The 23,386-nt window shown below is 37.9% G+C and overlaps 7 protein-coding genes across 7 annotated transcripts; all 7 read right to left on the reverse strand.

Moving 5' to 3' along the window:
* Positions 1-891: 891 nt before the first annotated feature.
* TM35_000252030 (uncharacterized protein) lies at positions 892-4,209 on the reverse strand (the record flags this gene model as incomplete). The annotated part of the gene is made up of 1 exon (XM_029027794.1): positions 892-4,209. One exon carries the CDS (start codon positions 4,207-4,209, stop codon positions 892-894), a length of 3,318 nt encoding a protein of 1,105 aa, XP_028880973.1.
* A 1,041-nt stretch (positions 4,210-5,250) lies between these two features.
* TM35_000252040 (uncharacterized protein) lies at positions 5,251-10,017 on the reverse strand (the record flags this gene model as incomplete). The annotated part of the gene is made up of 1 exon (XM_029027795.1): positions 5,251-10,017. The coding sequence occupies one exon, from the start codon at positions 10,015-10,017 to the stop codon at positions 5,251-5,253; it is 4,767 nt and encodes a 1,588-aa protein (XP_028880974.1).
* Positions 10,018-11,863: 1,846 nt separating this feature from the next.
* TM35_000252050 (uncharacterized protein) lies at positions 11,864-14,611 on the reverse strand (the record flags this gene model as incomplete). The annotated part of the gene is made up of 1 exon (XM_029027796.1): positions 11,864-14,611. The coding sequence occupies one exon, from the start codon at positions 14,609-14,611 to the stop codon at positions 11,864-11,866; it is 2,748 nt and encodes a 915-aa protein (XP_028880975.1).
* Positions 14,612-16,177: 1,566 nt separating this feature from the next.
* Positions 16,178-16,492, reverse strand: TM35_000252060 (uncharacterized protein; the record flags this gene model as incomplete). The annotated part of the gene is made up of 1 exon (XM_029027797.1): positions 16,178-16,492. The coding sequence occupies one exon, from the start codon at positions 16,490-16,492 to the stop codon at positions 16,178-16,180; it is 315 nt and encodes a 104-aa protein (XP_028880976.1).
* Positions 16,493-17,227: 735 nt separating this feature from the next.
* On the reverse strand, positions 17,228-18,772 carry TM35_000252070 (putative translation initiation factor eif-2b beta subunit, putative,eIF-2B GDP-GTP exchange factor; the record flags this gene model as incomplete). Its single annotated transcript, XM_029027798.1, has 1 exon — positions 17,228-18,772. One exon carries the CDS (start codon positions 18,770-18,772, stop codon positions 17,228-17,230), a length of 1,545 nt encoding a protein of 514 aa, XP_028880977.1.
* A 1,111-nt stretch (positions 18,773-19,883) lies between these two features.
* TM35_000252080 (uncharacterized protein) lies at positions 19,884-21,827 on the reverse strand (the record flags this gene model as incomplete). Its single annotated transcript, XM_029027799.1, has 1 exon — positions 19,884-21,827. One exon carries the CDS (start codon positions 21,825-21,827, stop codon positions 19,884-19,886), a length of 1,944 nt encoding a protein of 647 aa, XP_028880978.1.
* A 539-nt stretch (positions 21,828-22,366) lies between these two features.
* Positions 22,367-23,350, reverse strand: TM35_000252090 (uncharacterized protein; the record flags this gene model as incomplete). Its single annotated transcript, XM_029027800.1, has 1 exon — positions 22,367-23,350. One exon carries the CDS (start codon positions 23,348-23,350, stop codon positions 22,367-22,369), a length of 984 nt encoding a protein of 327 aa, XP_028880979.1.
* Between the last annotated feature and the right edge of the window lie 36 nt (positions 23,351-23,386).

Raw genomic sequence — 23,386 nt, forward strand, 5'->3', positions numbered from 1 at the left:
TTTTTTTTTTTTTTTTTTGAAAATTCTTATTTTCCTTTTTTTTTATTTCTTCTACGTTCGTAGAGGTATATTTGTGTTTTTACTTTTTTATTTTGTTTTGTTTACTTTTTTTTTTTGCTTTGGTTCCCCTTCCTCTCCTTTTGTCTACCCTTTTAAGGAGGATATATTTTCTTTTTTTTTTTTTTCGTTCTATTTGTAATGGGTATTATACACTTACGTGTTTGTTTTTTCCTATTTGCCTTTTGTTGTTGTTGTTTATATTGTGTATATATATAAGAAACAAACAAACAAACAAACAAACAAACAGAGACTTACAGTTTTTATCTTCTCTTATTTCTCTAAATTGTAGAGATACACTATATACACATTTTCACATACAATAAGCAAGAGATGGAAGAAAAAAAGAGAAAAAATAAAAAAAAAAAAGAACAATCATATACGTACATAATTCATTTATATATATATATATATATATAATTAGTAAAAGAGATACATTGATGAGTAAATATAAAAAAAACAACAACAAGAACAAAGAAACAAATAAAAGAAAAGAAATCAATCCATTGTTACAATGGTGAATTTGTCCAGTGTTGATTGAAGTGATTGTATTTATTAACGTCACGGTTCCCCCACCCAACACTGTGCCCCCTTCTCTCATTATGTAGTATAGAGATATATCAAGAGAGAAAGCAAAACGACAAGTAACTGTAAAACCACGAAAAACAAAACAAAACAAAAAAAAAATAATAATAATGTGAATAAAGACTATTACAAAAAAAAAAAAAAACATAAAAAAAAAAATACCCCTTGTCATTACAATTCATTTATAATTATATATATATTTCCCAATCCTTGCACAGTAAAAACGAGGTTCATATGGACTCTCTTCTTTCATTTCTGCCTACAATACCCATCATCATCATTATCATAATAATAATATGTACTTTCACTCCTGTACTGCATTCCACATAAACACAAGGCCGCAGCCACAGAAACCACAACACCGAGAGCCAACAGTAAATACCGCAGTGTCTGTGCGGCCTGGGCATTAATATAACAATCCACAGCCCGCTGTTGACGGGTAATGTGTCGCTTGTGTTGATTAAATACCGCCAATAAACGTTGACGGGCAGAGAAGGCCTGTACACGTTCCAGAAAAGCCTCCTGTTGACAAACATCATGTGGAGCTGAAATAGGTTGCCATGATGATAATAAGAGAGAATGGGAGTTTTTATTCCGTACAGTTTGCCGTTTTCCTCTTTTAGGTTTTCGTTTCTTATATTTAATAAAAGATGGGGAATTCTTTCCCCAACGACTTTCATTTCCAACTGTTGAGAGAAGTGCTGTCATGGCAAGACTATGTGTACGTTCCGCCTCTAATAACATCGTGATATCATGATCCTTTTCACTCTCTTCATGCATTGTAAGAGTACTTTTTATTCCTGTTCCTATGGGTGAAAGGTGACTTCTCATGGCTGATAAAGGCGACAGTGTATAGTTATTATTATTAATATTATTATTATTATTATTATTATTATTATTATTATTATGATGAGATGCGGCGAAGGAAACAGAGAGATGCCGTCGATGTGAGGAACGACGAGGGCGGAATTGACCGGCGAGAACAGCCGCACGGAGAAGTGCCCAATGCCGTTTAGCACGGGAAACACTACACACACTGTGATGAGTAATCAACACTTCCGCTTTTGGGCTTTCCATGAAGATTAGCTCTGGTGCCGGTTCATTACTCCCACTCTTATTATTATTATTATTATTATTATTATTATTATTATTATCAAACTGTGAAAAGTAAAGAGCTGGAATGAATATCTGCTTCTCCATATATGCATGTCCATATTGTTCATACCAATACTCATTCTGAGATTGTTTTAAGCGTGATAAGAGCCTCTTTACATACGATAGACCCATCTGCAGAAAACCATATACCCATCTTCCTCTTCCTTCCTCTTTATTATTATTATTATTATTATTATTATTATTATTATTATTATTATTATTATTATTACAATAAACTCGTCTTCTCCATAATGTTAACAATGCCCCTATTAATACCGCCACGCAAGGCACAACAAAAAGGCATGAAGTGACAAAAGACCATAATGGATATGGAATTCCCACAACCCTCGTACTATGAACTTTATTCATATAAAGCGCAGATCCAAGTCCCATAGCTGCAAAGATAGCCAACATTACTTGAAGTGAAAGACTCACCACAAACTCTAACGGTTCCGCATATGGACGACAGAGAATCAAAACAATAAAAAACCCAATATGTAATAATAAACAGGCTACAAATCCCGTCCATGGACTTGCCAATCCACTTCCCTCACGCATTACAGTAGAGAAGATAACCATAGCAGTTTTCTGGGCTAACACAAGAAGTTTAAAATAGCGGAATCTATGTGTATAAGGGGCATAGAGAAACTGTGCCTCATTCTGCGATAAACGTACACGTTCATAATAAGATCCATATCGTTTCTTCTTTCTATTCTTCACATGTGATCGTATTGTATTTGAGGGAAATAAAGTATTCCTTGACATCCAATTGTGGGTAATAGTATGATCCAAAGTAGATGTTCCTCCCCTTCCACCCTGTTGTTGTTCTCGTTCTCTGTTATTTCTCCATAAAGATTGTGAGACTCTTGTTAATGGTGAAGAAGTGTATAATAATACCGATGATGCTGTTGTGGATGAGGATGTGTGGGAAAGAGGATAATATTTTAATGCGCGTAGTACTTGACGAGTGACAAGGGCGTAAAGAAGTACAAAAAAAAGAATATAAGCAATAAGACTAAGTATTGCAGAGGCTGAGATAAATCCATCTACGCTTTTACAAGAAGAATATGTATCCATAGAGGCATGAGAGAGTCTTGTATGATTATCCTGTACACCTTTAACTACACAGACAAACTCGGATCCATCACTCTTATAATTGTTGATACCACTATCATCATTATTATCCACATTACTATTATTATTACTACTATTATTATAATTATTAGTAATAGTAGTAGTGGCGAAACAGGAAAAAAGGCCAATGGCGTTTCTCAGAATTGGGGCGTACAAAAAAGATATTCCAAGAAATATGATGGAGAGAAATAAATGTCGTAACCACAACTTGGTAGCAAACAGTCGTTGACGTCCTTTACGTGTGAGACCCAATATAAAAGATACGGTGAAGAGAATTGCCAATAGAAACAACACAGCAGCAATAGGAAAAAAGAATGGACTACTTTGAATGGGCTCCAGTGCTTTGGATTCCTGTACTCGTGCGAATAGAAAAGCCGCCGCACAACACACAACCGCCATTATCACTTTCACTATTGTCCATACAACTGAAAAAGATGCCGTTTCCTTTTCTCTTGACCACAACATCCGTCTATAAGCCAATTCAGCCCTAGCCGACTGTTCTTCCATTTCATATTCACTGTTATTATTATTATTATTATTATTATTATTATTATTATTATTATTATTATTATTATTATTATTAAGATGATGTAAAGTCGTTTCTGTTGGGTTCACATCTGTCGTGTTTGTGTGTTGACGTAATAATTGAGCGGCCACTCGTTCTTCTACTGTTCGTGGGGCGTTTTCAAAATGCCGTAATTGTTCCATCACTTCTCTGCGATCCCGACTTCCCCAACGCAAACAAACCACAATACCCACAATAAGTAATAAGACTACACCAATGGATCCTATAATCATCATTATCATTGCAGTTTGGTTTGAAATATTCTGTAAAAGTTCTGTTAATTCCATAATATCATGCCAAGGATATAAAGAGGCATGTGTGTGTGTTAACCATAATAACAAGGATCCCGCCACCATTATAAATACAGCCGTGCAAAGAAGATATACAAAAATAATAAAAAGTAACGGTCCAAACATAAGAGCAGAAAACAAAACAAGCGCCAATGGAGCTAAAATATTTGTGAGCGCAAATATCTGCAGTACATTCAATGAAGTGCCTGTCTGTATATAGCTATTACTATTACTATTACTATTACTATTATTCTCTTCACTGTGGTTATTAGTGCGAGCTGTGTAAGTGATGGTCTGCATAATGATATCTATAATCCTGAATGGAGATGAGTACAGTGTGGGAAACACACTTGGGGCAATCGTTATTGTGAGATATAAATACTGCATGTAATTCAATAATAACTCCAATACATCGTAGATCATATTTGGGGTAAATTATTATTATTATTTTCTTCTTTTTTCTTTGTTTTTGTTGTTTCCAACTACCAAAGGGGAGGAAATAAAGAAAAAAAAAAGAAATAGGAATACTATATATACAGACTGCACATTAGAAGAAGAAATAATAATAATAATAATAATCATCATCATCATCGTTATTTAAATAAAGGCAATGGAAATAAAAAACAATATGAAGTAGCAACAATGATTTTTTTTCTCTTTTTTTTTTTTGAAATGAGGATAGTGTAGTATTTGATTTCAAAAAAAAAAAAAAAAAAAAAAAAAAAAAACAATTCACCACGGTAGTGATATTTGCCTTTCCAAGGAAATTGAATATAAAAAATGAGAGAAGAATACATACACACAGCATGCATATATATATATATATATATATAGATGTGTGTGTATTTTTAGTGTATGTACCTCCCCACTTCGGGCAATAGAAACAGTCTGTGAATCCCACACACATTTCCAACCCTGTGAAAAATTACATTGAAGTGCAAAAAGAAAGAAACGCTACAACAATAAAGATGAACTAGATTACATCATCACTGATCGCATCTCTTTCTGTCTATAAACAACTAGAAAACAAAAACACAGAAACATGAGAAAGTGACTAGAGGCAAAAACTCCAAAACAAAAAAAAAAGGTAATAAAATAATTTGTAGCAAGGTATATATATATATATAGTATATGAGTAGAAAAAAAAAAAAAAAAAAACACTCAGCAACCTCAACAGTCAAAGAGTGATCATAGAGGGGAGGGGAAAAAAGAAAAACATTACAAAAGGCAATAAGGATAAGAAAAAAAACCACATAAATTTATACGAATAAAAAAAAAGGGCGAGAATACTCATTTTGTTTACTCTCTCTATCAAAATTTTTTCTTTTCTCCTTTTTTTTTTCTTCTTCTTCCTTTATTGTGATTGGAATTGAATCATTGAAGAAAGCCTCCTTTTTCACTTTACTTCCTTCACTTGTATACAAAAAAAACATACAAACACAGAGAAATATATATATATATATATTACCACCTCTTTTTTTCTTCTTCTGTCAATGGACCGGTAGTCTCATTCACCACACACCCCGTTAACACCGCATCGCCATTTTCTGTTGATTCCAACGTGCAGCCTCTCTTAAAAGTCATACCGCAGAGATCTCGCACTGCGTAGCCACTCACAATCTCACTTAAATACGCATCCCGCCGCACACGCTCCTTCACACGGCCATTATCACAAAGCCAATCCTCCACATCTAATACATAATAAGGGAACTTAGGTTCAATATCTGTTTTGGAGATACAACAACAATGACTTGTAAAGTTTTCCCAAGTTCCATATCCAATGAGTTGATAATCCAATTGCCGATTGGGGTGTACACCATCTACAAACTTATCATCATCATTACGTAACATTCCACATAAACAGAGTACAAGTGCTAGAACAGTGGCAAAGCCTAATCCAACAAAGAAGACTTGTAAATATTTTTTTATAGTCATAGCAATTCTATTATCTACGGCTTCCTGAAGTGCACGTAAACGTTCTCTCTGTCCTCGGAATGCCAATAAAAGACGTTGACGAAGTACATAATGACGTCTAAGTTCCCCCATTTGTTCTGTTGCTAGTGCTAGTGCTGTTTGTGAAGCTGATGGAAGTGCAAGAGATTCTGCAGAAGGAGATGCCTCTGCACTTGAATGAAATACTACACCTTCATTACGTTCAGTCGTATTATTATTAGCGTTTCTTTCTTCTTTTTCTTTTTCTTCTTTTCTTGCTGTTGTTGCTGTTGTTATTGATCCCCGCGCTTTACCCATATTAGAAGAAGAAACCCTTGTATGTGGTCCTTCTTGTATAGAGGTTGTGGATACATTTCTTTTTGGATCTTTTTCTAGAGGGTCTGACACCTCCTCAAGAAGTTGATTTAAAAATGAATCCCAATCGGCGGCATCAACTCCTTCCATGTGGACTTGTGGAACAACAGGAGGAAATAGAGTGGACCGACGTCTGTCTTTACCCTCTTGTTCAATTCGACGATGAGTAAATTGATTGGTTTTTTCCAGTTTTTCCTTTGCAGCATCACGACACTTCTCCCGTTTTTCTTCAAAAGCCGTTTTTTCCCTTGGTGAGAGTAGAGGATTCCATATAGGCAGTGTGAACTCTTCCACTTGCTGTTGCTGCTGTTGTTGTTCTTGTTGCTGCTGTTGCTCTTGTTGTTGTTGTTGCTCTTGTTGTTGTTGTTTTTCCTGATTCTTATTCTTCCTAGTTCTCCTTTTCGTTTTTTCCTGTTTCTTCTTCTCATCTGGATTCTGCCTATCCACATCCCTTCCTTCTCCCACTATTGGTAATCCCATCAGACAAAGAGGATCTGATGAAATCTCCTTATTGGTAGGAGAATTATTCTTGAGAAAACCAAAATTATAAGATTCATCTATAGCTGGACGATCACTTGAAGCCGCATTACCAAAAACACTACCCGCATCATTATTTGGATCATGAGATGCATCAGCTCCAGGTATAAGCATAGAATCATATCGCATACTACGAATATAGGGAAAGATCAGAGGTGCGAAATTGTTATCAATATAAGACGATGATTGACCAAATCGACGTGGAGCTACAAGAGTAGAATATTTTGTATTTTTACAATTCTGTAGTTGAGAAAAAACAGTACGTTCTCCTTGTGAAGAGAATTCAGAAACATGATATTCGTTATTCTTCGCACAAAACCATGGAATGGCACACCCTGGTACATTGTAAGCCTGCAATTGAGTTTCAGAAGGTTCCAACCAAAATGGTTTTTCTTCTTTACTTGTAGATAGACACAACTTCTGCCGCCGCTCAAGCACATCCTCATACCGTAAGAGTACAGTTCCCAAGAGAACTTCTTGCCATCGTCGAAGCCACTTGACAATTCCTGTTTCCTCTTCATTATCAGTAGAAGCTACATTTTGCTCATTATGAATAGAAGTTGTTTCCTGACCTTCTTGTTCTTCTTGTCTATCTTCTTCTCTTTCTTCTTGTTGTGGTGACTGTTGTTGTTGTTGTTGTTGTTCTTCTTCTTCTTCTTCTGACGTTTTCGGTTCCGCCCGGTTTCGGTTTCCAGGGCTATCTTTTCGCTCTGTCAAACTCATTGCTTCTGCAGTCATAGGGCCTGAATGAGATCCATATTCACTCTTGAATCTCCGTAATGTAGCCATAGAGGCAACCAAGGAAAAGAAATTGCGAAAGCCCATATCCGAAAGTTCCTTTTCTTCCTCTCCATTCTGATCGGGTTTCTGTTGATCTCCCTCACCTTGTTGACCATTCATTCCCTTACTCAACAATACGGGTACATCTTTGTATTCGTAAAAGTACCCAGATGGTGTAAAGAAACGTTTATCATTAAAGTAATCATCTTCAACTTTCCCAGGTTCAAGTGTTTCATCCCTTGTATGTTGTTGAGGTACTGGATAGGATGGAGTGCTTAGAATCATCGTATCTTCACGACCATCTACATGTGCACACATATCCAGTGGCTCTCGCTCTGTTGTCGGCTCTGATGGAGACATTTCAAGTTGTCTGTGATCCCAACCTTCTAGTGAGGGATCGGAGCCCACAGACATGGAATACCCAGCATTACGTAATCTCTGCCGTCGTTCAGGTCCTTTAGTTCGTTTTCTCACAAGTTCCTCTTGTTGTTGTTGTTGTTGTTGTTGTTGTTGTTGTTGTTGTTGTTGTGATGGTGGTGTTTCTGTGAAAGATGTATTAGTTCCCTGTATTCTTGGATTAGATATTGCGGGAGCAGCAGCAACAGCAGCAACAGCAGCGGTGGAGTTTTCACCTTCTTTCTTCTCACCTTCTTTCTTCTCCTCAGCTTCTCTTTGTTCTCGACTATGAACACACGGCAGTTCTTCATCTATTTCTTGAGCAACAATGGCTACCACATCAGGTGTCTGATCTTGTTTCTTCACAATAACAAATCCACGTAATAAACGTCGCTGCAGTCGTTCCGCACGTTCACGATCTTCACTAAATGTGTAAATAAATCCGGAAATGAGTGCTATAATCGGAGCTAGAAACACAAATACCGCTATTACTATCTCAACACCAAGAGGAACAATGTGTCTTTTCTGTGACCCTATTATCATACCTAAAATGGCTACAATAGCTAACATAAGTTGTGTAGATGCACTGTAGGCATTCTCTACAGGCCGTGCATATGGACGGAGTATACAGGTATATAAAAGATATAATACACAAACCACAAAGAATAAAATAATACCAGTCAAAGAGATATCTTTACCAGGTCCACGACGTGTAAGACTTGTAATAGTGACAAGCAAAACCCTTTGAAGTAAAAAGGTTAGACGTGCCTTACGATAACGTCTTTTGTAGACTTTGTAAATAGATGCGGCAACATTATCAGATTTTCTTACTTTTTCATAGTATAATTCTTTTTCAGTAAATTCATCACAGACACGTTTTTCTAATGGATATTCATTTTCCAAAATTTTCGTCCCCCGATCAGCGGCCAAAACAAGAAGAATAGGATATGAAACAGTATAGGCAAGAAAAATAACTGCTACCGTAGTTTTGTAATAAGGATCTATATAAACACAAGGCACAGTTTGATCATAGGCAAGACGTGATTCATTTACTGCTGTACCGCACAATTCCATCTGTAGTGACAATGGACAATGTTGTTCATGCATAGAGAAATCACAAGGTTCACACATATTAACAGGAGGATCTAAGAAACTTGTTTGATCACCTGTGAAAGCCAAAGAACCAGGAACAGACATTCGTTCCCCCACTCCACAGCCTACAGTTGTACACCATAAGATACTAATACAACTTAATAGCACAGGACTGTAAATAAGAGATATGATAATTAACATGATGTGGAGAACTGCTCCTGAGAAGAGATCATACATTTTTAACTGCCATGATCTACCCATTTTAAATAAACTTAATGTAATCCATACAAATGCAAGGACGGCTGCAAGAACAAGAACAGCACCAGGAATACGTCCAAATAGACTTATCTGCAAAAAACGAATTGTTTTCACTGGTATGGATCCAGAAAGAATAAAACCAGCAAAAAGAGCTGCTAAAGCCAATACAATGTGAGGTACAATAATTCCAAAACGACGATGACGTAAATATCTCTCCTTTTCATTTTCAACGGCATCTAATGCGGCTAATGCACGACGATTGGTGACCGATCGGGTCACGGCCTTTTCAGCAAGAGAAACATTCTTTTCTCGTGCTTCTATTTCACTAGAGGAACGAGCTAAAAAAGCATCTTCTCTCTTACGACGTTCCTTTTTCCACAAGTAAAGAGAAAATATCCCAAGAGCTATAAGAAGTATCGTAAAAACAGTTCCAAGACTCACAAGCAAAACTCGTGTACTGATGGGTATTCCATCTAATCTATATACCCATCGATCTGCTAATAGAATAGAGCCAAATAACATTGAAAAGAAGGCACTTAATGTGACGATTAACCAACCAAAAGCTAAGGTGGGGCAAACAGTAAGAACCCCTACAATAGAAACTAAAAGAGGTGCAAGTACACCAATGAGGGCAAATCGTAAACGGGCATCTAATGGTATCCACGTCGGCAGCGTTATCTCCAGTGGATTACTATATCGATTGGATTCACCTATGGATTCAACAAAGTCGAGAGTAATAAAGGTTAAACTACGGAATGGCTCTGCATAAAAGTCAGGAAAGCTTTCCGGTGAAATAGAGATGAGGAAATAAAGATACTGTACATAGGCTACTGTCATATCAAAGAGATCAAAGAAGGCCATGGTTAAATTTTTTTGTTTCTATTTCTTTTTTTTTTTTCGTTCTTATTTTATTTATTTTCCACAATAAGAACTAAATATCAACTTTACTTGCTTTGAGAGTATTTTTTTCTTTTTTCTTTTTGTTGCTGTTCCACCAACCCAAAATCCCTTCTTTTCTTTTTTTCCCCCTTTATCTCCCTAACTAGATATCTATATAAATAAATATATTCCAGTTATATTTGTGGAGAAAAGTATTCCTATTTTTTTGTCCTTTGTCTTTTTTTTTTTTTTATCCTTCTTTTTTCTCTCGCCAGACCCTACCACTGCGGTGCTCTTATTGAAAAGTGCAAAGCAGTTCAACTACACCCTTTTTCCAAACCCCAAGGTAATCAACACCAAAAAAAAGAAAGAAAGAAAAAAAAAAAATAGGAACCATAAATAATGAGTGAGTGAGTGAATGAGTAGAATAAAGAAAATAAATTGACAGAAACAAACACATATATAAATTTCTGTACAGATGTACATACACAATTTGATAAAGTATATATATATATATACTTGTAAACGTTCGCATAAGAACATGTAATAACAGGGAGAAGGAGAGAGAGAGAGAAAGAGGGGGAATATAGAGAAAAAGAAGAAAAACAATGAAAAAAAAAAAACATCTTTCTCATTATCCTTTTTTTCCCTAAGAAGAGAATATTTTCTCCCTAAGTGGCGTTTTACCCCTCTATCTCTTTTCTTTTCTTTTTTTTTTTCCCCTTTTCCCAGAGAAGTGTACGTAAGCAAATTCATGTGCTAATACCTTTTTTTCTTTTTTTTTTCTTTCTTGTTTTTCTTTCCTTCGTTTCCTCAGATATTGCCTCACCTTACACACTACTTACCACCATTTCCTCTTACACATTCAACCATTTTTTTTTTCGTTTCTTTTTCTTTTATTAATTTATTTATTTCTGTGCTTTCTGCTGCCTTTTACGTTTCTCTTTTTTATTTTTTTCTTCTCCTTATCAGTTGCTCCTTCCTCACATGGATGATGGGAACTCCCGCTGTTAATAATGCCTGTAGAGAAATACGCTACCCCACCCCACCCCTGGTGGTAATAATAAGTGGGTTACTCCAGTCAAAGTAAAAAAAAGAAATATATATATATATATATGGAAAAGAGAGCAATAGTTATATTGGTAAAATGGTTTAAGAAGAAAGAATGAAAACCCAATGAGGACACACACACACACACATACATACATACACGAGCTTATACGTACAGGTACAACATTTTTACAAGAAAAGAAAAGAGAAAAAAAAAAAAGCAAAAGAATCCATGGGATTAATCGGTAATTACACAGAGTTTATTCTTTTCTTTTCGTCCTCCTCCTTCTTCTTCTTTTTTCCTTTTTTTTTTAAGTTTATAGAAATACCTTCACTTATAATCTTTCTTTTTTAGTGTTTTTATCTCGCAATCCCTATTATTATTTTTTATTTTATCTGTTTGTTCCACATCACATCACTTCATATAAGAAACATACATACTGGTGTCCATTGCAGAACACTTCAGTCTCATGTTTCTTTTCTCACCATCTTTTGATTTTATTATTCGTCACATTTTTAGTTTTTTTTCTCTCGTTCTCATTCTTTCTTTCTTTCTTTTTCCTCTTTTGCATTTTACACACACATATATATATATATATATATATATAAATCCGTTTTTTATTTTTATTCATTCCTCTTTCCTTTCCTATCCTTTTTTTTTTAAACTGTCTCTCTCTCTCTCTCTCTCTTTCTTTCTCTTTCTCTTTTCATCATTAGATAAAATAAAAATAACAAAAAAAAAAGAAGATTTTTTTTTCTCCAATCTGCTGAAGTCTCTCTACTTTGGCGCACTCTCCACGGCGCGCTGCAGTCCAAGCACGGCACTCACCAAACCAGCAATCGCCCCAAACGGGTGTAAAATCTCCTCCAGCGAGGCATCATTCTTCCCAGTCTCATACCCACCAAAACAATACTGAAAGGCAAGAAAGACTTCCGCCATGTAACGCACCTGCAGAAGAATTGTCGCCGTCCAGTTGGAATGGGCACGCAGCAGCCAAATGTAATTAAATAATTTCCGCATTAACCAAGGAATGAAAAGAATAGCCACCTCCGCCGTCTCACCAATGGTGTTTGCCTTCTCTTTATTTCCGAAACTACCCATATCTCGGAATGGACTAGAGATATTATGATTGCCATTTGTTTTTCCACTTCGTCGAGATGATGTGTGTTTGTATGAATATTGTCGTTTATGCTGTCGACGCTGTTCAAGTTGATGTTGATGATGTTCCTCTTCTTCTCCATCTTGACTTGAGGATAAACCCTCCCCTTCGCCTGCGTGAGTTTCCACAAACAAACAACCACAAATTCGACAAGATGGGGTTATATGCACAGGATCTGCCGCCTCAAAGTAGGCGGGTGAGGAACAAATAGGTGCGCCAAAGTCAAGATCCACAGGAGGAAAGACAAGATTCGTCTTTCGTTGGGCCACTAAACCACGATAACGAATCATTGTATCTTCTTCACTATCATTATTAGTATTGCAATTACAATGATAGGCGGGACTATGACGGGCTGTTGCATATTTATACCAACCTTCATCTACTAATCGGATGGTGTTAAGGATTAAATCAATAACGGAAACGGCTAACCAAAGCCAATTGGAACGACGTTGAAGGACAGGACGATTCTTTTCCACATAAAGAAGATCTAAGAATTGCTTTGATGATAGTAATAAGATATCACGTAATACTCGTCTACCTATAGTGGCAACACTGCGTACACTTAAAAGTAACATGAGAGGTGTACTAAATTGAAGAACACGTTTTCTCCAATGATCTGGATATCCCATTTCTGCTGGTAAACTTTGCATATTTCCATTAACTAAACCTTCTTTTTCCTTGAGTACATCATCGCTACTTGAGGAGTAATTAATATCACTACCATTATACCTGCTATTAGGGAATTCAAAATCTTCATCTTCCATATTAATAGGGGAAGCTGCACTACGAACGGCATGCATTTTATTTCCAGTGTGATTATTACCAGAATTTCGGGGAGCTGGTAAAGCATCTCCTAAACGAGGTTCATATGGTAAAGTTTGATAGGATGAAAGATAACCAGGAAAAGATGAAGCATTCGTTTCCAATGGATGACATAAACCACTATCATTTCTACCTTCCATCTTCATCATTGGTTTCATAGAAGGAGTACCATCTATATGTATAGTTTTGTTATCATTACTATTGTTTACATGATCCTCCTCATCCATGTTAGTGGCACGTAAAGGTTGAAGAAGTGTTTTAGAAGGAAGTAATGATTCTCGTGCGGCACGATTTCGTCCACCATCCATAAGAAAAGATGCAGGTAAAGTAGATTGAATAGATGGTGGAGATGATAAGGTATCATGTGCGGCATAGTCTGGTATATCTGTACACGGATGCGTAGGTGAACTCTCATGATGTTCATTATCTACTCCTTCCTTCTCATCATTTAAAGGTTGTTGTAATTGTTTATGAGTTATTTCTTGAAAATCATTATTATTATTCATAATCCTTTCCTTCAAGTAGAAACGACGTGCCGCATCTGGTTCTATCGCATTATTTTCATTTTCATTTCTCTTAACATTATCTCGTCCTCCTATAGACATTGGGCAAGGAATCGTGGGATAACCCCATGGGTGTTCCACACGGGCTATACATGAAAACATATCATCAGTTACCAAAGAATCTATATTACTAGATTCTTTATCATCAAAACTATTTCGACTACTAGATATGGGTTTCTTTTTCTTTCCATACTCTAGTAAAGAACCTGTACCAGGAAAAAATGGAAAACGAGCAAGGAATGCTCGAACTTTATTTAAAAACCCTCGTACCTGATTACCATGTTTTAAAGAAAGTCGATCATAGATTTCCTCAAGAAAGAATAAATTTAATAACCAACGACCTACTTTAAATAATCCACGACCATGTCGAATAGTATTGCTATTACGTAAAAAACGTTCAGCCCAATAATCCGCTAGACCTTGTGACTCTGGTGAGAAAAGTCCTGGTCGTTTAAGAAAACATATCATTACTTGTAATCCATACTGAAGACATTTAAATAACTTATCTCGTCCTTCAGATGCTGTTAGTACATATAGAATAGTACTACGAGGAAGATCATTTGGAATTAACGCACCAATAGCATCATCATCCCCATCATCATAAAAGTATCCTTCCACCCGCACCTGCGTTCTTCCCAAATTATCACGTGCACGCAGTGATTCCGATTCCCCCTCTGCTTCTATCTCTTCACTACCTCCCATCTTTCCTGGATAAATAACTGTCATGAAGGGATCCACCGGGGATGAATGAGCGCCTGGAGTGGATAAGAGTACACTCACAACCGGATCGCTAATGGACTCTGCGCTGTTGCGAAATGCAATTTCAGGGACTTCTGTTGGGCGGCGGCTTAACTGCGGAGATGTGGTGGACCGCGCCCGTGGAGTGGGAAACCGGCGGGCTCGAAGTGTGGGAGGCTCAGTGGGACTTTTCTGCGATGCCCCTTTCGCCTGAGTAGTTCCATTGTTTAACTGTTGATCCATCGCGATGTAATAGTAATAATAATTACTCTTTTTTTGTTGTTGTTGTTGTTCTTTTTTTTTTTCTTTGTTTGTGTATTTAGTTTTCGGTTAGTTGTTATTATACGATTCAAACGCAACGTTCAACCAGTGTGTACGCACACCACTCTCCCTCTCCTTCTCAATATCTCTCTATCTTATCTCCCTTCGTCTTTTGTGTTTATTTAGTTTTTTTATTGCTGTTGTTGGACTTATCTCTTTTGGTAACTAAAGCCCGAATAAATAAATATATATATATAGCGAATCTGGCCCCTGCTGCTAGTGGTACCACGAATACCGTAGTGTTTCTGTAAATAAATAAATAAATAAATATAAATATATAAATAGATGTTCCTATGAGTTCACGTTCTGAACTCCCTTTGCGGCGTATATAGGGTGTGCTTGTTTGTTCGCGGTTGTGTGAGAACGCAAAAGCAAAGGAATAATAATAATAAAAAAAAAAGCAAATGAAAAAAGAAAAGAAAAGAACGGAAGACCAAGCAAAAAGAGAAAAAAAGTCTTCTCCTTGTGAGCCACTATGTATATCTTCCTGTATAAAAAGCAAAAAAAAAAAAAAGAGAGAGAATAAAAAAAAAAAAAAAAAAAAAAAGGAAGGAAACTGGAGAAACGTAAAAGACGAAAAAGAGAGAGAATAAAAAAAAAAAATAAAATAAAGAGCAATAATAAGTGATCAAGAGACAGAGGACCACAAAATGAAAAGAAAGAAGAAAGAAAAAAAAAAGAGTACACATATCTCTGGAACTTCTTATGCGTTTTTTTTTCTTTTTCTTTTTGTGACTCATTCTCAGTTTCTGTCTTTTTAAAACTATTCTTTCCATTTCTGCGTATGTGCGATTGGATCTCTTTTTCTTTTTTTTTTTTTACTTTTCTTTCTTTTTTCTTTCAATCACCTTTCCGTTAGTTTTGCTTTTTTTTTTTCTTCTGTTTAAATACTAAATGCAGATATTGTACTCTCATTACACACACGCACACGTACCCAAGCACGACAGAAACAAAAAGTTAAACAGAGAGAAAAAAGAAAGAAAAAGAATAAAAGAGAGAGAAAGCGAGAGAAAGATAAATAGATAGATAGAGAGAGAGAGATAATCATCTACACATACTCAACAGCCACTAATAATAAGCATAAACAAAAAAAAAAAAAACAATGGTACTAGTAGCAACAAGCAGTCCAGAGTAGTTTATCCATACATGCACACACACACACACACAGAGAGACGTGTGCACAAGACAGTGAGTCTGCAGAGTTGATTAGAGTCATTGGTGTAGCGATGTCACTCTCTCTCTCTCTCTCTCTTTTTGTTTTATTTCTCACTTTCTCTATTCTCTCCCAATCTCTCTGTTTGGGTGCATGAACGCATTTAAGCATTATGTGAGTGAGTGAGTAAGCGAAATCCAAGACAAAAAAAAAAACAAGAAAGAAAGAAAGAAAGGAGATACTCCCTGTATAATAATTATACCTAATACAAATCTCTTCCTTACACATTCCTTCCTCTTCCTCTTCCTCTTTCTTTTTCTTTCTCTTCTCTTTGTTTACGCTACCGAGGCCACATACTCCGTTGCCGTTGCTGCGGCCACCCGCTTCTGCTGCGGTGCACTTCCCGGCTCATACGCGGGGAACTTCACCTCCCGCTGCTGTTCGTCCTCGACGCCGGCGTAGTGCATCCACAGCAGCCCGAACCGCTCGGGGTCCTGCATGTCCATCGCCATGTTGAAGACGAAGAAGAGGGCCATCGGCGCCGCAAAGTCGAGATAGGCGGCGCCAACGTGGGAGACGTACGACTTGAGGAAACGCCAAGGGGCGGCCCAGCGGCTCTCGTTCCTGGCAGCACCGCTATCAATCATCATCGTATTAGAAAGAAGAAGAAATAATATTAATATTAATAATAATAGTAATAGTAATAGTAGTAGGAGTGAACGGCGGCTAATGGGGATTGGAGTGGGGATAGTGTGGTTTTGTTGTTGGTTGGGTGTGAACCCTAATACCTCTTTTATTTATTTGAAAAAAAAAAGGAATAAAACAGAAAATAAGAATAACACAACCATTTTGGAGAAGAGTAAAAACAAAAGCAAAAGAAAAAAAATATGAATGAATACATAAAACAAAATTGAAACACACAAGAGCAAAGAAACAAACACAAACACACAAAGAGAGAGAAAAAGAGAGAGAAACAGAACGGGGAGAAAAAAAGAAAAAGAACAGAGACAATAAGAAGCATAAAAGAAGAATCCACTCAAACAAGGATTTTTTTCTTTATTTTGTAAGAAGAAGACCACGTCTCCTTTCAATAGACGTATGCATTCATGAGAGATTACAAGCATCCCCTTTTTTCTTTTTTTTTAAAGGTGGGAGTTCCCTCTTTTCTTCTCCCTCCATAAATTGAGTACTTCGCATTGAACTGTTATTATCAGTTGTTCTTTCTTTTTTTCCCCTTTTTTTCCTTCTCTCTTCTTCTTCCTCTTCTTCTTTGCGGTATCATTCAATTCTTTTCTTTGTTTTACTTCTTCTTCCTTCACGACTCTTTTTTTTTTTTATCTTTTTCTTTTTTTTCCTCTTCCATTTCTTCCGTGGTGTTTCCCATCTCAGTCCTCCGGGTTGTAGTTCTCACGCACGACGCGGTGAATCTGTGATGGGGTGTACTCCGATTCGTTGGTTGCGTAAAGTGTGATGAGTTCTGGTGGGACGTATTCCGTTACGGGTGAGTGTACAGTAAAGGCACTGACATTATCCACATTTACACCATATGGAGTGGAGAGTACATCCCCAGGGGATCCGTATGTATTCCATGGAATCTCCTGTGCACTAGAACGTGAAATCTTTACTAGACTTGTACAATAGGCATCTCGTGGGTAATAAGGAGACATCTTCAGTGTGATGGTCGCAACAAGCACAGGAACAGCAAAGTGCTTAGCGGCAATACAAAGCGGATGAGTCCCAATAGGTGCGAGAAGTCCACCATTTGCAAGTACACTCTCTACGCCAATGAGTGCCTTTGTGCAGGTTCCCATCACCGCAAAGGCGGAACTATCCGGGAGTACCTGCACAAAGGTATGATTGGCGAGTTCTGCAGCGAGTTGTTGAGCCCCATTTCCAGAATGAGGGCCAGTTTCAAGTATAATCACTTTAAACGCCACTCCACTTTTAAGAGCGTGAAGAAGATAATGACGTGTGGTGTTGCTACTACCCAATGTAATTACAGTATCGGTGGCGTGTAATTGTTTAGGGGCGCGACTGCAGAGTTCCTCACACATGCCTTCAATCTCCGCACGGAATGCTTGAATGCGTTCCAGTACACTTTCGAGAAAGTCTCCGAGGCGAACAGGGAATTGTGTTTCACTCTCTACATCCTCCGCCTCACGTTGATCCGGTGCCCGGCGTAGTGTTTGTTTACCGGGAATTCCAATTGCCATGATAGTATCATGCGGTTCGTGTTCATCATCATTCGCACAACTGTGTGTGTGATCTATTATTTTATCAAGTTCCGCACTACTTAACGTGAAACGCTGTGAAAGACCTTTACGGGAAACAAGTGGACGTTGCAGTCGCTCCTCACTTCCCAATAAACTCTGTGGTGAACTCATTCTACCTTCACAACGACTACATGATCGACGTTGTAGTTGAAACTCATCCTCATCACTCTCACTTCTACCTAATTCATTCAGGTGTTGTTCTGCAAGCGCCTCTAACTCGGAGACACTCGCCGTATTTTCTGTGGCCGCACTTCGAATAAACGATAACACACGTCGGGTAACATTTGTGAGTAGTAAAGTGCCAAACTGAGCACGCAAGACCGCCTCTCCTGCAAATGAGATGAGCCACAACAGTCGTTTCACTTGTGTTGTCGCCACAACATCCGCAGGATAGTTTTCCTGTAGCATTTGATTACCAATACTATCCCGTCTTTCCTCATATTCCTTAAAGAGAGAGACAATGGTGTGCATTAACTGCACAGTCTCACACGCTGCGGTAGTGGAGAAACTCCGTCCATCGCGTACACCCAACTTACCACGTCGAACATTACTTACAAAGGCTTCAATATTATCTCCAATGGCACCCATAAGAGAATCTGGCTCCTCCTTAATCTCCGCCGTACGTAATCCAAGCGCCCTCTCTTTGTTCTTGTTCATCCTTGTAAATTTTATCCGTTTAAATTCTTTACAGCGAATGAAGAGAAAGTAAACAACAACAACAACAAAAAAAAAAAAAAAACGAGCGGCCAACCAAAAATGGTTATAACTATAGATATATATCTATATATATGTAGGCTTCCTTCACTCCTTCTTCTTCTTCGCTTTTTTTTTTTTTACTCTTTTGTTTACGTTTCTATGTTTGATTCTTATTGGTTCCGTTATTTTTTCTTTTTCGTTCTTTTATTTTTGTTATCACCCGCTTTTCCCCCTTCTTTAATGTTTGTGTACACTCTTATATTATGTATTTCTTCCTATTAATGCAGATGAAAGTAAAGAAATAAAAGAAAAAGAGAATCATAACAGAGTACTGTAAAGTTCAGAAAGGTTCATTACAAAACAAAAAAAAAGATTAATTTAACACCTGAAATACAACCAAAAAAAGCAACTACGAAAAACAATATAGAGAGATACGGTAATTGTAATAAACATAAATAAGAGGAGAAAATAAAAAAATTGGTGCCTATTTCTCTTACCTTAGTTTCTCTCCCTTTTCTTCTCTCAAATGTCCAGTAGAGAACAGAGCACTTTTTTTTTTATTTTTCTTTTTCTCACGTCTTTTTTCTTGTCTCATCTATACAACAAGAATAAGAATAATAAAGTTTTCCCTTTCTCTCTCTCTCTCTCTCTCTCTCTCTCTCTCGTTCTCTAAATAAAAACAGCAGCAAAAATATCATGAAAAGTAGATGCCAAAAAAACAGTTGATCTCCACTATGCCAACACACACACGCACACGCACAGAAAGAGAGAAAATAGAGAAAAGAGAAAAAAGAGAGAACAAAAAAAAACAATGGCAGAAATCTACAGAGACGTAGATGTAGTCATCAGTAAATCACTACCACCATCAATACTACGTTTTATTCTCTTCTACGCAAAAAAAAAAAAAACAAAAACAACAGAGTCTCTTTCTCCTCCTTTTTTTTCTCTGTTCGGCACTTTAAAAAAGGCGTATCATTAAACTCTTTTCTGCTTCTATGCTATTCACATATATTCTAATCACTTCCCAGTTTCTTCTTCCTCTTTCTTCTAAAAAAAAAAAAAACAATGGACACTAACGCTGTCGCTCCTCCCGCTGTCTTCGTCTAACTTCCCGCCGCACCACTACAGCGGCTAATCGTTTAATCTGTTCCCGGCCGAGTGGCTCATCAAGATCCAACAGCGCGATGGCCCGACCTCCGCTCTTCGCGGCTTCCTCCTCGTGCGATGGACTCGAGGAGACGGAGAGACTCCGCTCGGTGGATTCCCCGCTGGGCACGATGCCGTAACTGCCGTGGCTGCTGCTGCTGCTGCTGCTGCTGCTTCGCCGCCCACTGCTGATCCTGCCGCCATCGGCGTCTAATATATCCCCAGCGGCTGTTAACATATCGGGACTGGGCGGCAACACGGCACTTGTGGAAGTCGCGTGGGCGTGTGGCGTTAAATGCACACGTGTGTTGCTGGCGGGCACAGTGACCATTGCCGGCACAACCTCTGTCTCGTCCGTGTCATGTCCCACAGTCTCATCTGCCAATGAAAATAGTTTCTCCCGTAGTAGTTGTAAATGTGTGACGAGATTGTTTGGTTGGGTGGGTGGGAAATGCACCTCTGGGTGATAAACCACAAGTGCCGCCGCCAATACATCCACGCGTCGCATCACCTCCGCCAGTAATTGCTGCAATTGGGCACTTGTTCCCATCGCCTCATCACGTTTACGTTCGGCATCTTCAATAGAAAGTAACAATTCATCCCGTAATGCTGGTGTAATAGGTGCGAGTCCAAGACCACAGTGTCGGCGTTGCTGTACTCCATTCTTTAATTCCTGTACTTCCGCACGTAACTTTTCATAATGGATCTTATCCACTCGTATTTGTTCCTGCAATTGCAATCGAGTGGCGTATTCCAATTCATACTTTGTAGTGAGTTCATCCAATGAACTGGATTCTGTTGCTTGCATCATATTACGGAATGCCACTTCATATGCACGTACACGTTCTTCATTTTCCGGTGAATCCCCGAGGGAATTAAAACTGTTATCCATTCCCCCATTCTCCTGTTGTTCCATAGAGAGAGCAATACGCTCCATCACACTAACAGAACGTTGTCGACGCTGCCGGACTGCATGCCGTTCTGTCTGTACTTCATCCATTCGTTGTTGTTCATATTCAATCTCATGTTGTAAATCCACCTCCCGCTGTTCCAGTCGTTGTGTTTCCCTAAGGAGTTGCTCTACATGTTCACGACGCTCTGCAAGGGCTTTGTCTTTTAAAGATCGAGATTTAAGAAATGATTCTGTAAATTTATGCAATTGATCTCGAACATACTGATAATCTGAATTTGCATTTTTATACATCACTACAAGTCTTCCGTAATCTTTGTGTCTGGCGTTAAGGTCCGCCTCCATTGCAAAGACACGTGCTTCTCGACTAATACCTTCCGCACGCAACTGTTCCAACATTTCTTCATAATTCTTCTTTATACACAAAACACACTGCTGCTCTGAGAGGGTGGTGTCCAGTTGTTTCTCAAGTTTTTGAATCCGTAAAGCTACACTTTGACTTCCACTAATCGCTTCTCGCAATGGGGATTGAAGTTGTTCCTCATGCTCCCTACTGAGTTTGTGCTCATTCTCTTCCTTACGAATATCTTCTTCCATCTTTTCAATTTGATGGACCATTCTATTGAGCCGCCGTACAGCCACAAATCGCCGCTGCTCGAGATGTTCCATTTCCGTCTCGGTGACATCACCACCACCGGCCCGAATGGTGCGGAGATGTGTGTTCTCATCATGCATTTGTCGAATAGCCCGGCGATTGGCGGCGAGTTTGCGTTGATACTCCAATTCCAACTTCGCATGTTGGGCGGCGAGTTCCTTCAGGCGTTGTGTGTAATAAGCCACATCATCCTGCGGGGCCTCCTGCACGACTGCCCGCTTTACACGTGCACTGCTAGCGCGAGTGGTTAGTTTTGCCTTTCCTTCCGGGCGAACACTAGGGGAGGCACTGTGGCGACGCTGCATGTATATAAATATATATATATATATATATATATATTTACTGGGGGATAATGGGAAAGTTAAAGGGAGATAATGTCTCTATCCTTTTAGTGTGTGTCTTTCTCTGTGTATAAGTATGGAGTTTTCTTCTCTTTTTTCTTTTCTACTCCTGTGTGTTTGTTTGTTTAACTTCTAAATTTTCTCTTATCTGCGGGTTGTGGTGTATCTTCCCTTCTGTGTGTTCACCCCCTTTTTTCCCTCTCACCCCTTCTGCAAGGCGTGGAACTATTTTATAACTACAGGAAATCAAAGTAAAAAAAAGAAAAAAGAAAAAAAAAATTGAAAGAAGAGAGAGAGAGAGAGAGTTCAATAAAGATGAATATAAGTATATATATATATATATATATATATATAGAGAGAGAGAGAGAGAGAGAGAGAGAGCGACAGAAACAAATTTTTCAGCTTCATATATGTATGTATATAAAAATAATTTTTTTTCTCTTCCAAAAAATGAATAAATAAATAAATAAAATAAAATAAAAAGAAAGGTGTAAAAAAAAAAGTCAATCCACATCAATTGTACACGTAGGAAAACGTGCCTTTGCAATAGCAATCTCTTCATCCGTGATGCTTTCATTCCTTCCACGCCAAAAGGTGAGAAAACACGGTGGAATATTATTATCAACGGTAAATAAACAACTTGCCTCCTGTAATAACTCATCCATTGCTTGCCAAAGAAAAGTATACTTTTCACTATTATTATTATTATTATTATTATTATTATTACTATGATGCTCTTCACCAAAGACAGCACTGTAGCGTACAGCAAAAGTAATACATGATGGACGGGAATGCCATTTCTCTTCACGGGCCGCAAGTGATTGTAGAAAAACTCGCATATTGTGTATATCCCTCACATCATACATGTGAAACCCATCGGGAAGTACCCACCCGAAGGAAAGACCAAATCCAAATTGATCAACAATTGTATAAATCATATGATGAAGTTTAACAGAAGGAAGTGAAAGAAACGATACTTCAGAGTTATTACTATTATTATTATTACTATTACTACTTGTTGGTGGAGTGACTGCCATCACAACATCGGCATTCCACCAGAATGAAAAACATTTACGCAACGTTTTATACCATTCTAGTGATTTTGAAAACAATTGATACGATAATTCCGCCGCTGCAGGATCTTTAAAATCAAACTTTACTACGCCTATTCGTCTCTCTTGTGTAGATACGATTCCCGCAAGGGTTTCCAGCCACTCGGTGAGTTTCACAACGGAATCCATATCCACAGAAATGGGATCATGACGCAGTATAGGAATAAGACTATTGGGAAGTACACGTACATCTACTTCAATACCCAACAACTTTTCTTCTTTTTCTTGTTCTTCTTTTTCTTCTTCTTGTTGTTGTGTTTGAGTGTAAGGTGTCATCATACGAGTCTTTACTGTTTGTAGGGCGGCAATGGAATTCGCAGCATGCAGCCATTCGTCTGGCGTTTCTCTGTTTTTCACAGCAGAAACATCAGACATAATAATATTTGAAAAACTATATATATATATATATAT

Source organism: Trypanosoma theileri, assembly GCF_002087225.1.
Source record: "Trypanosoma theileri isolate Edinburgh chromosome Unknown TM35_Tth_25_V1, whole genome shotgun sequence".
In the NCBI taxonomy this organism is placed as follows: Eukaryota; Euglenozoa; class Kinetoplastea; order Trypanosomatida; family Trypanosomatidae; genus Trypanosoma; species Trypanosoma theileri.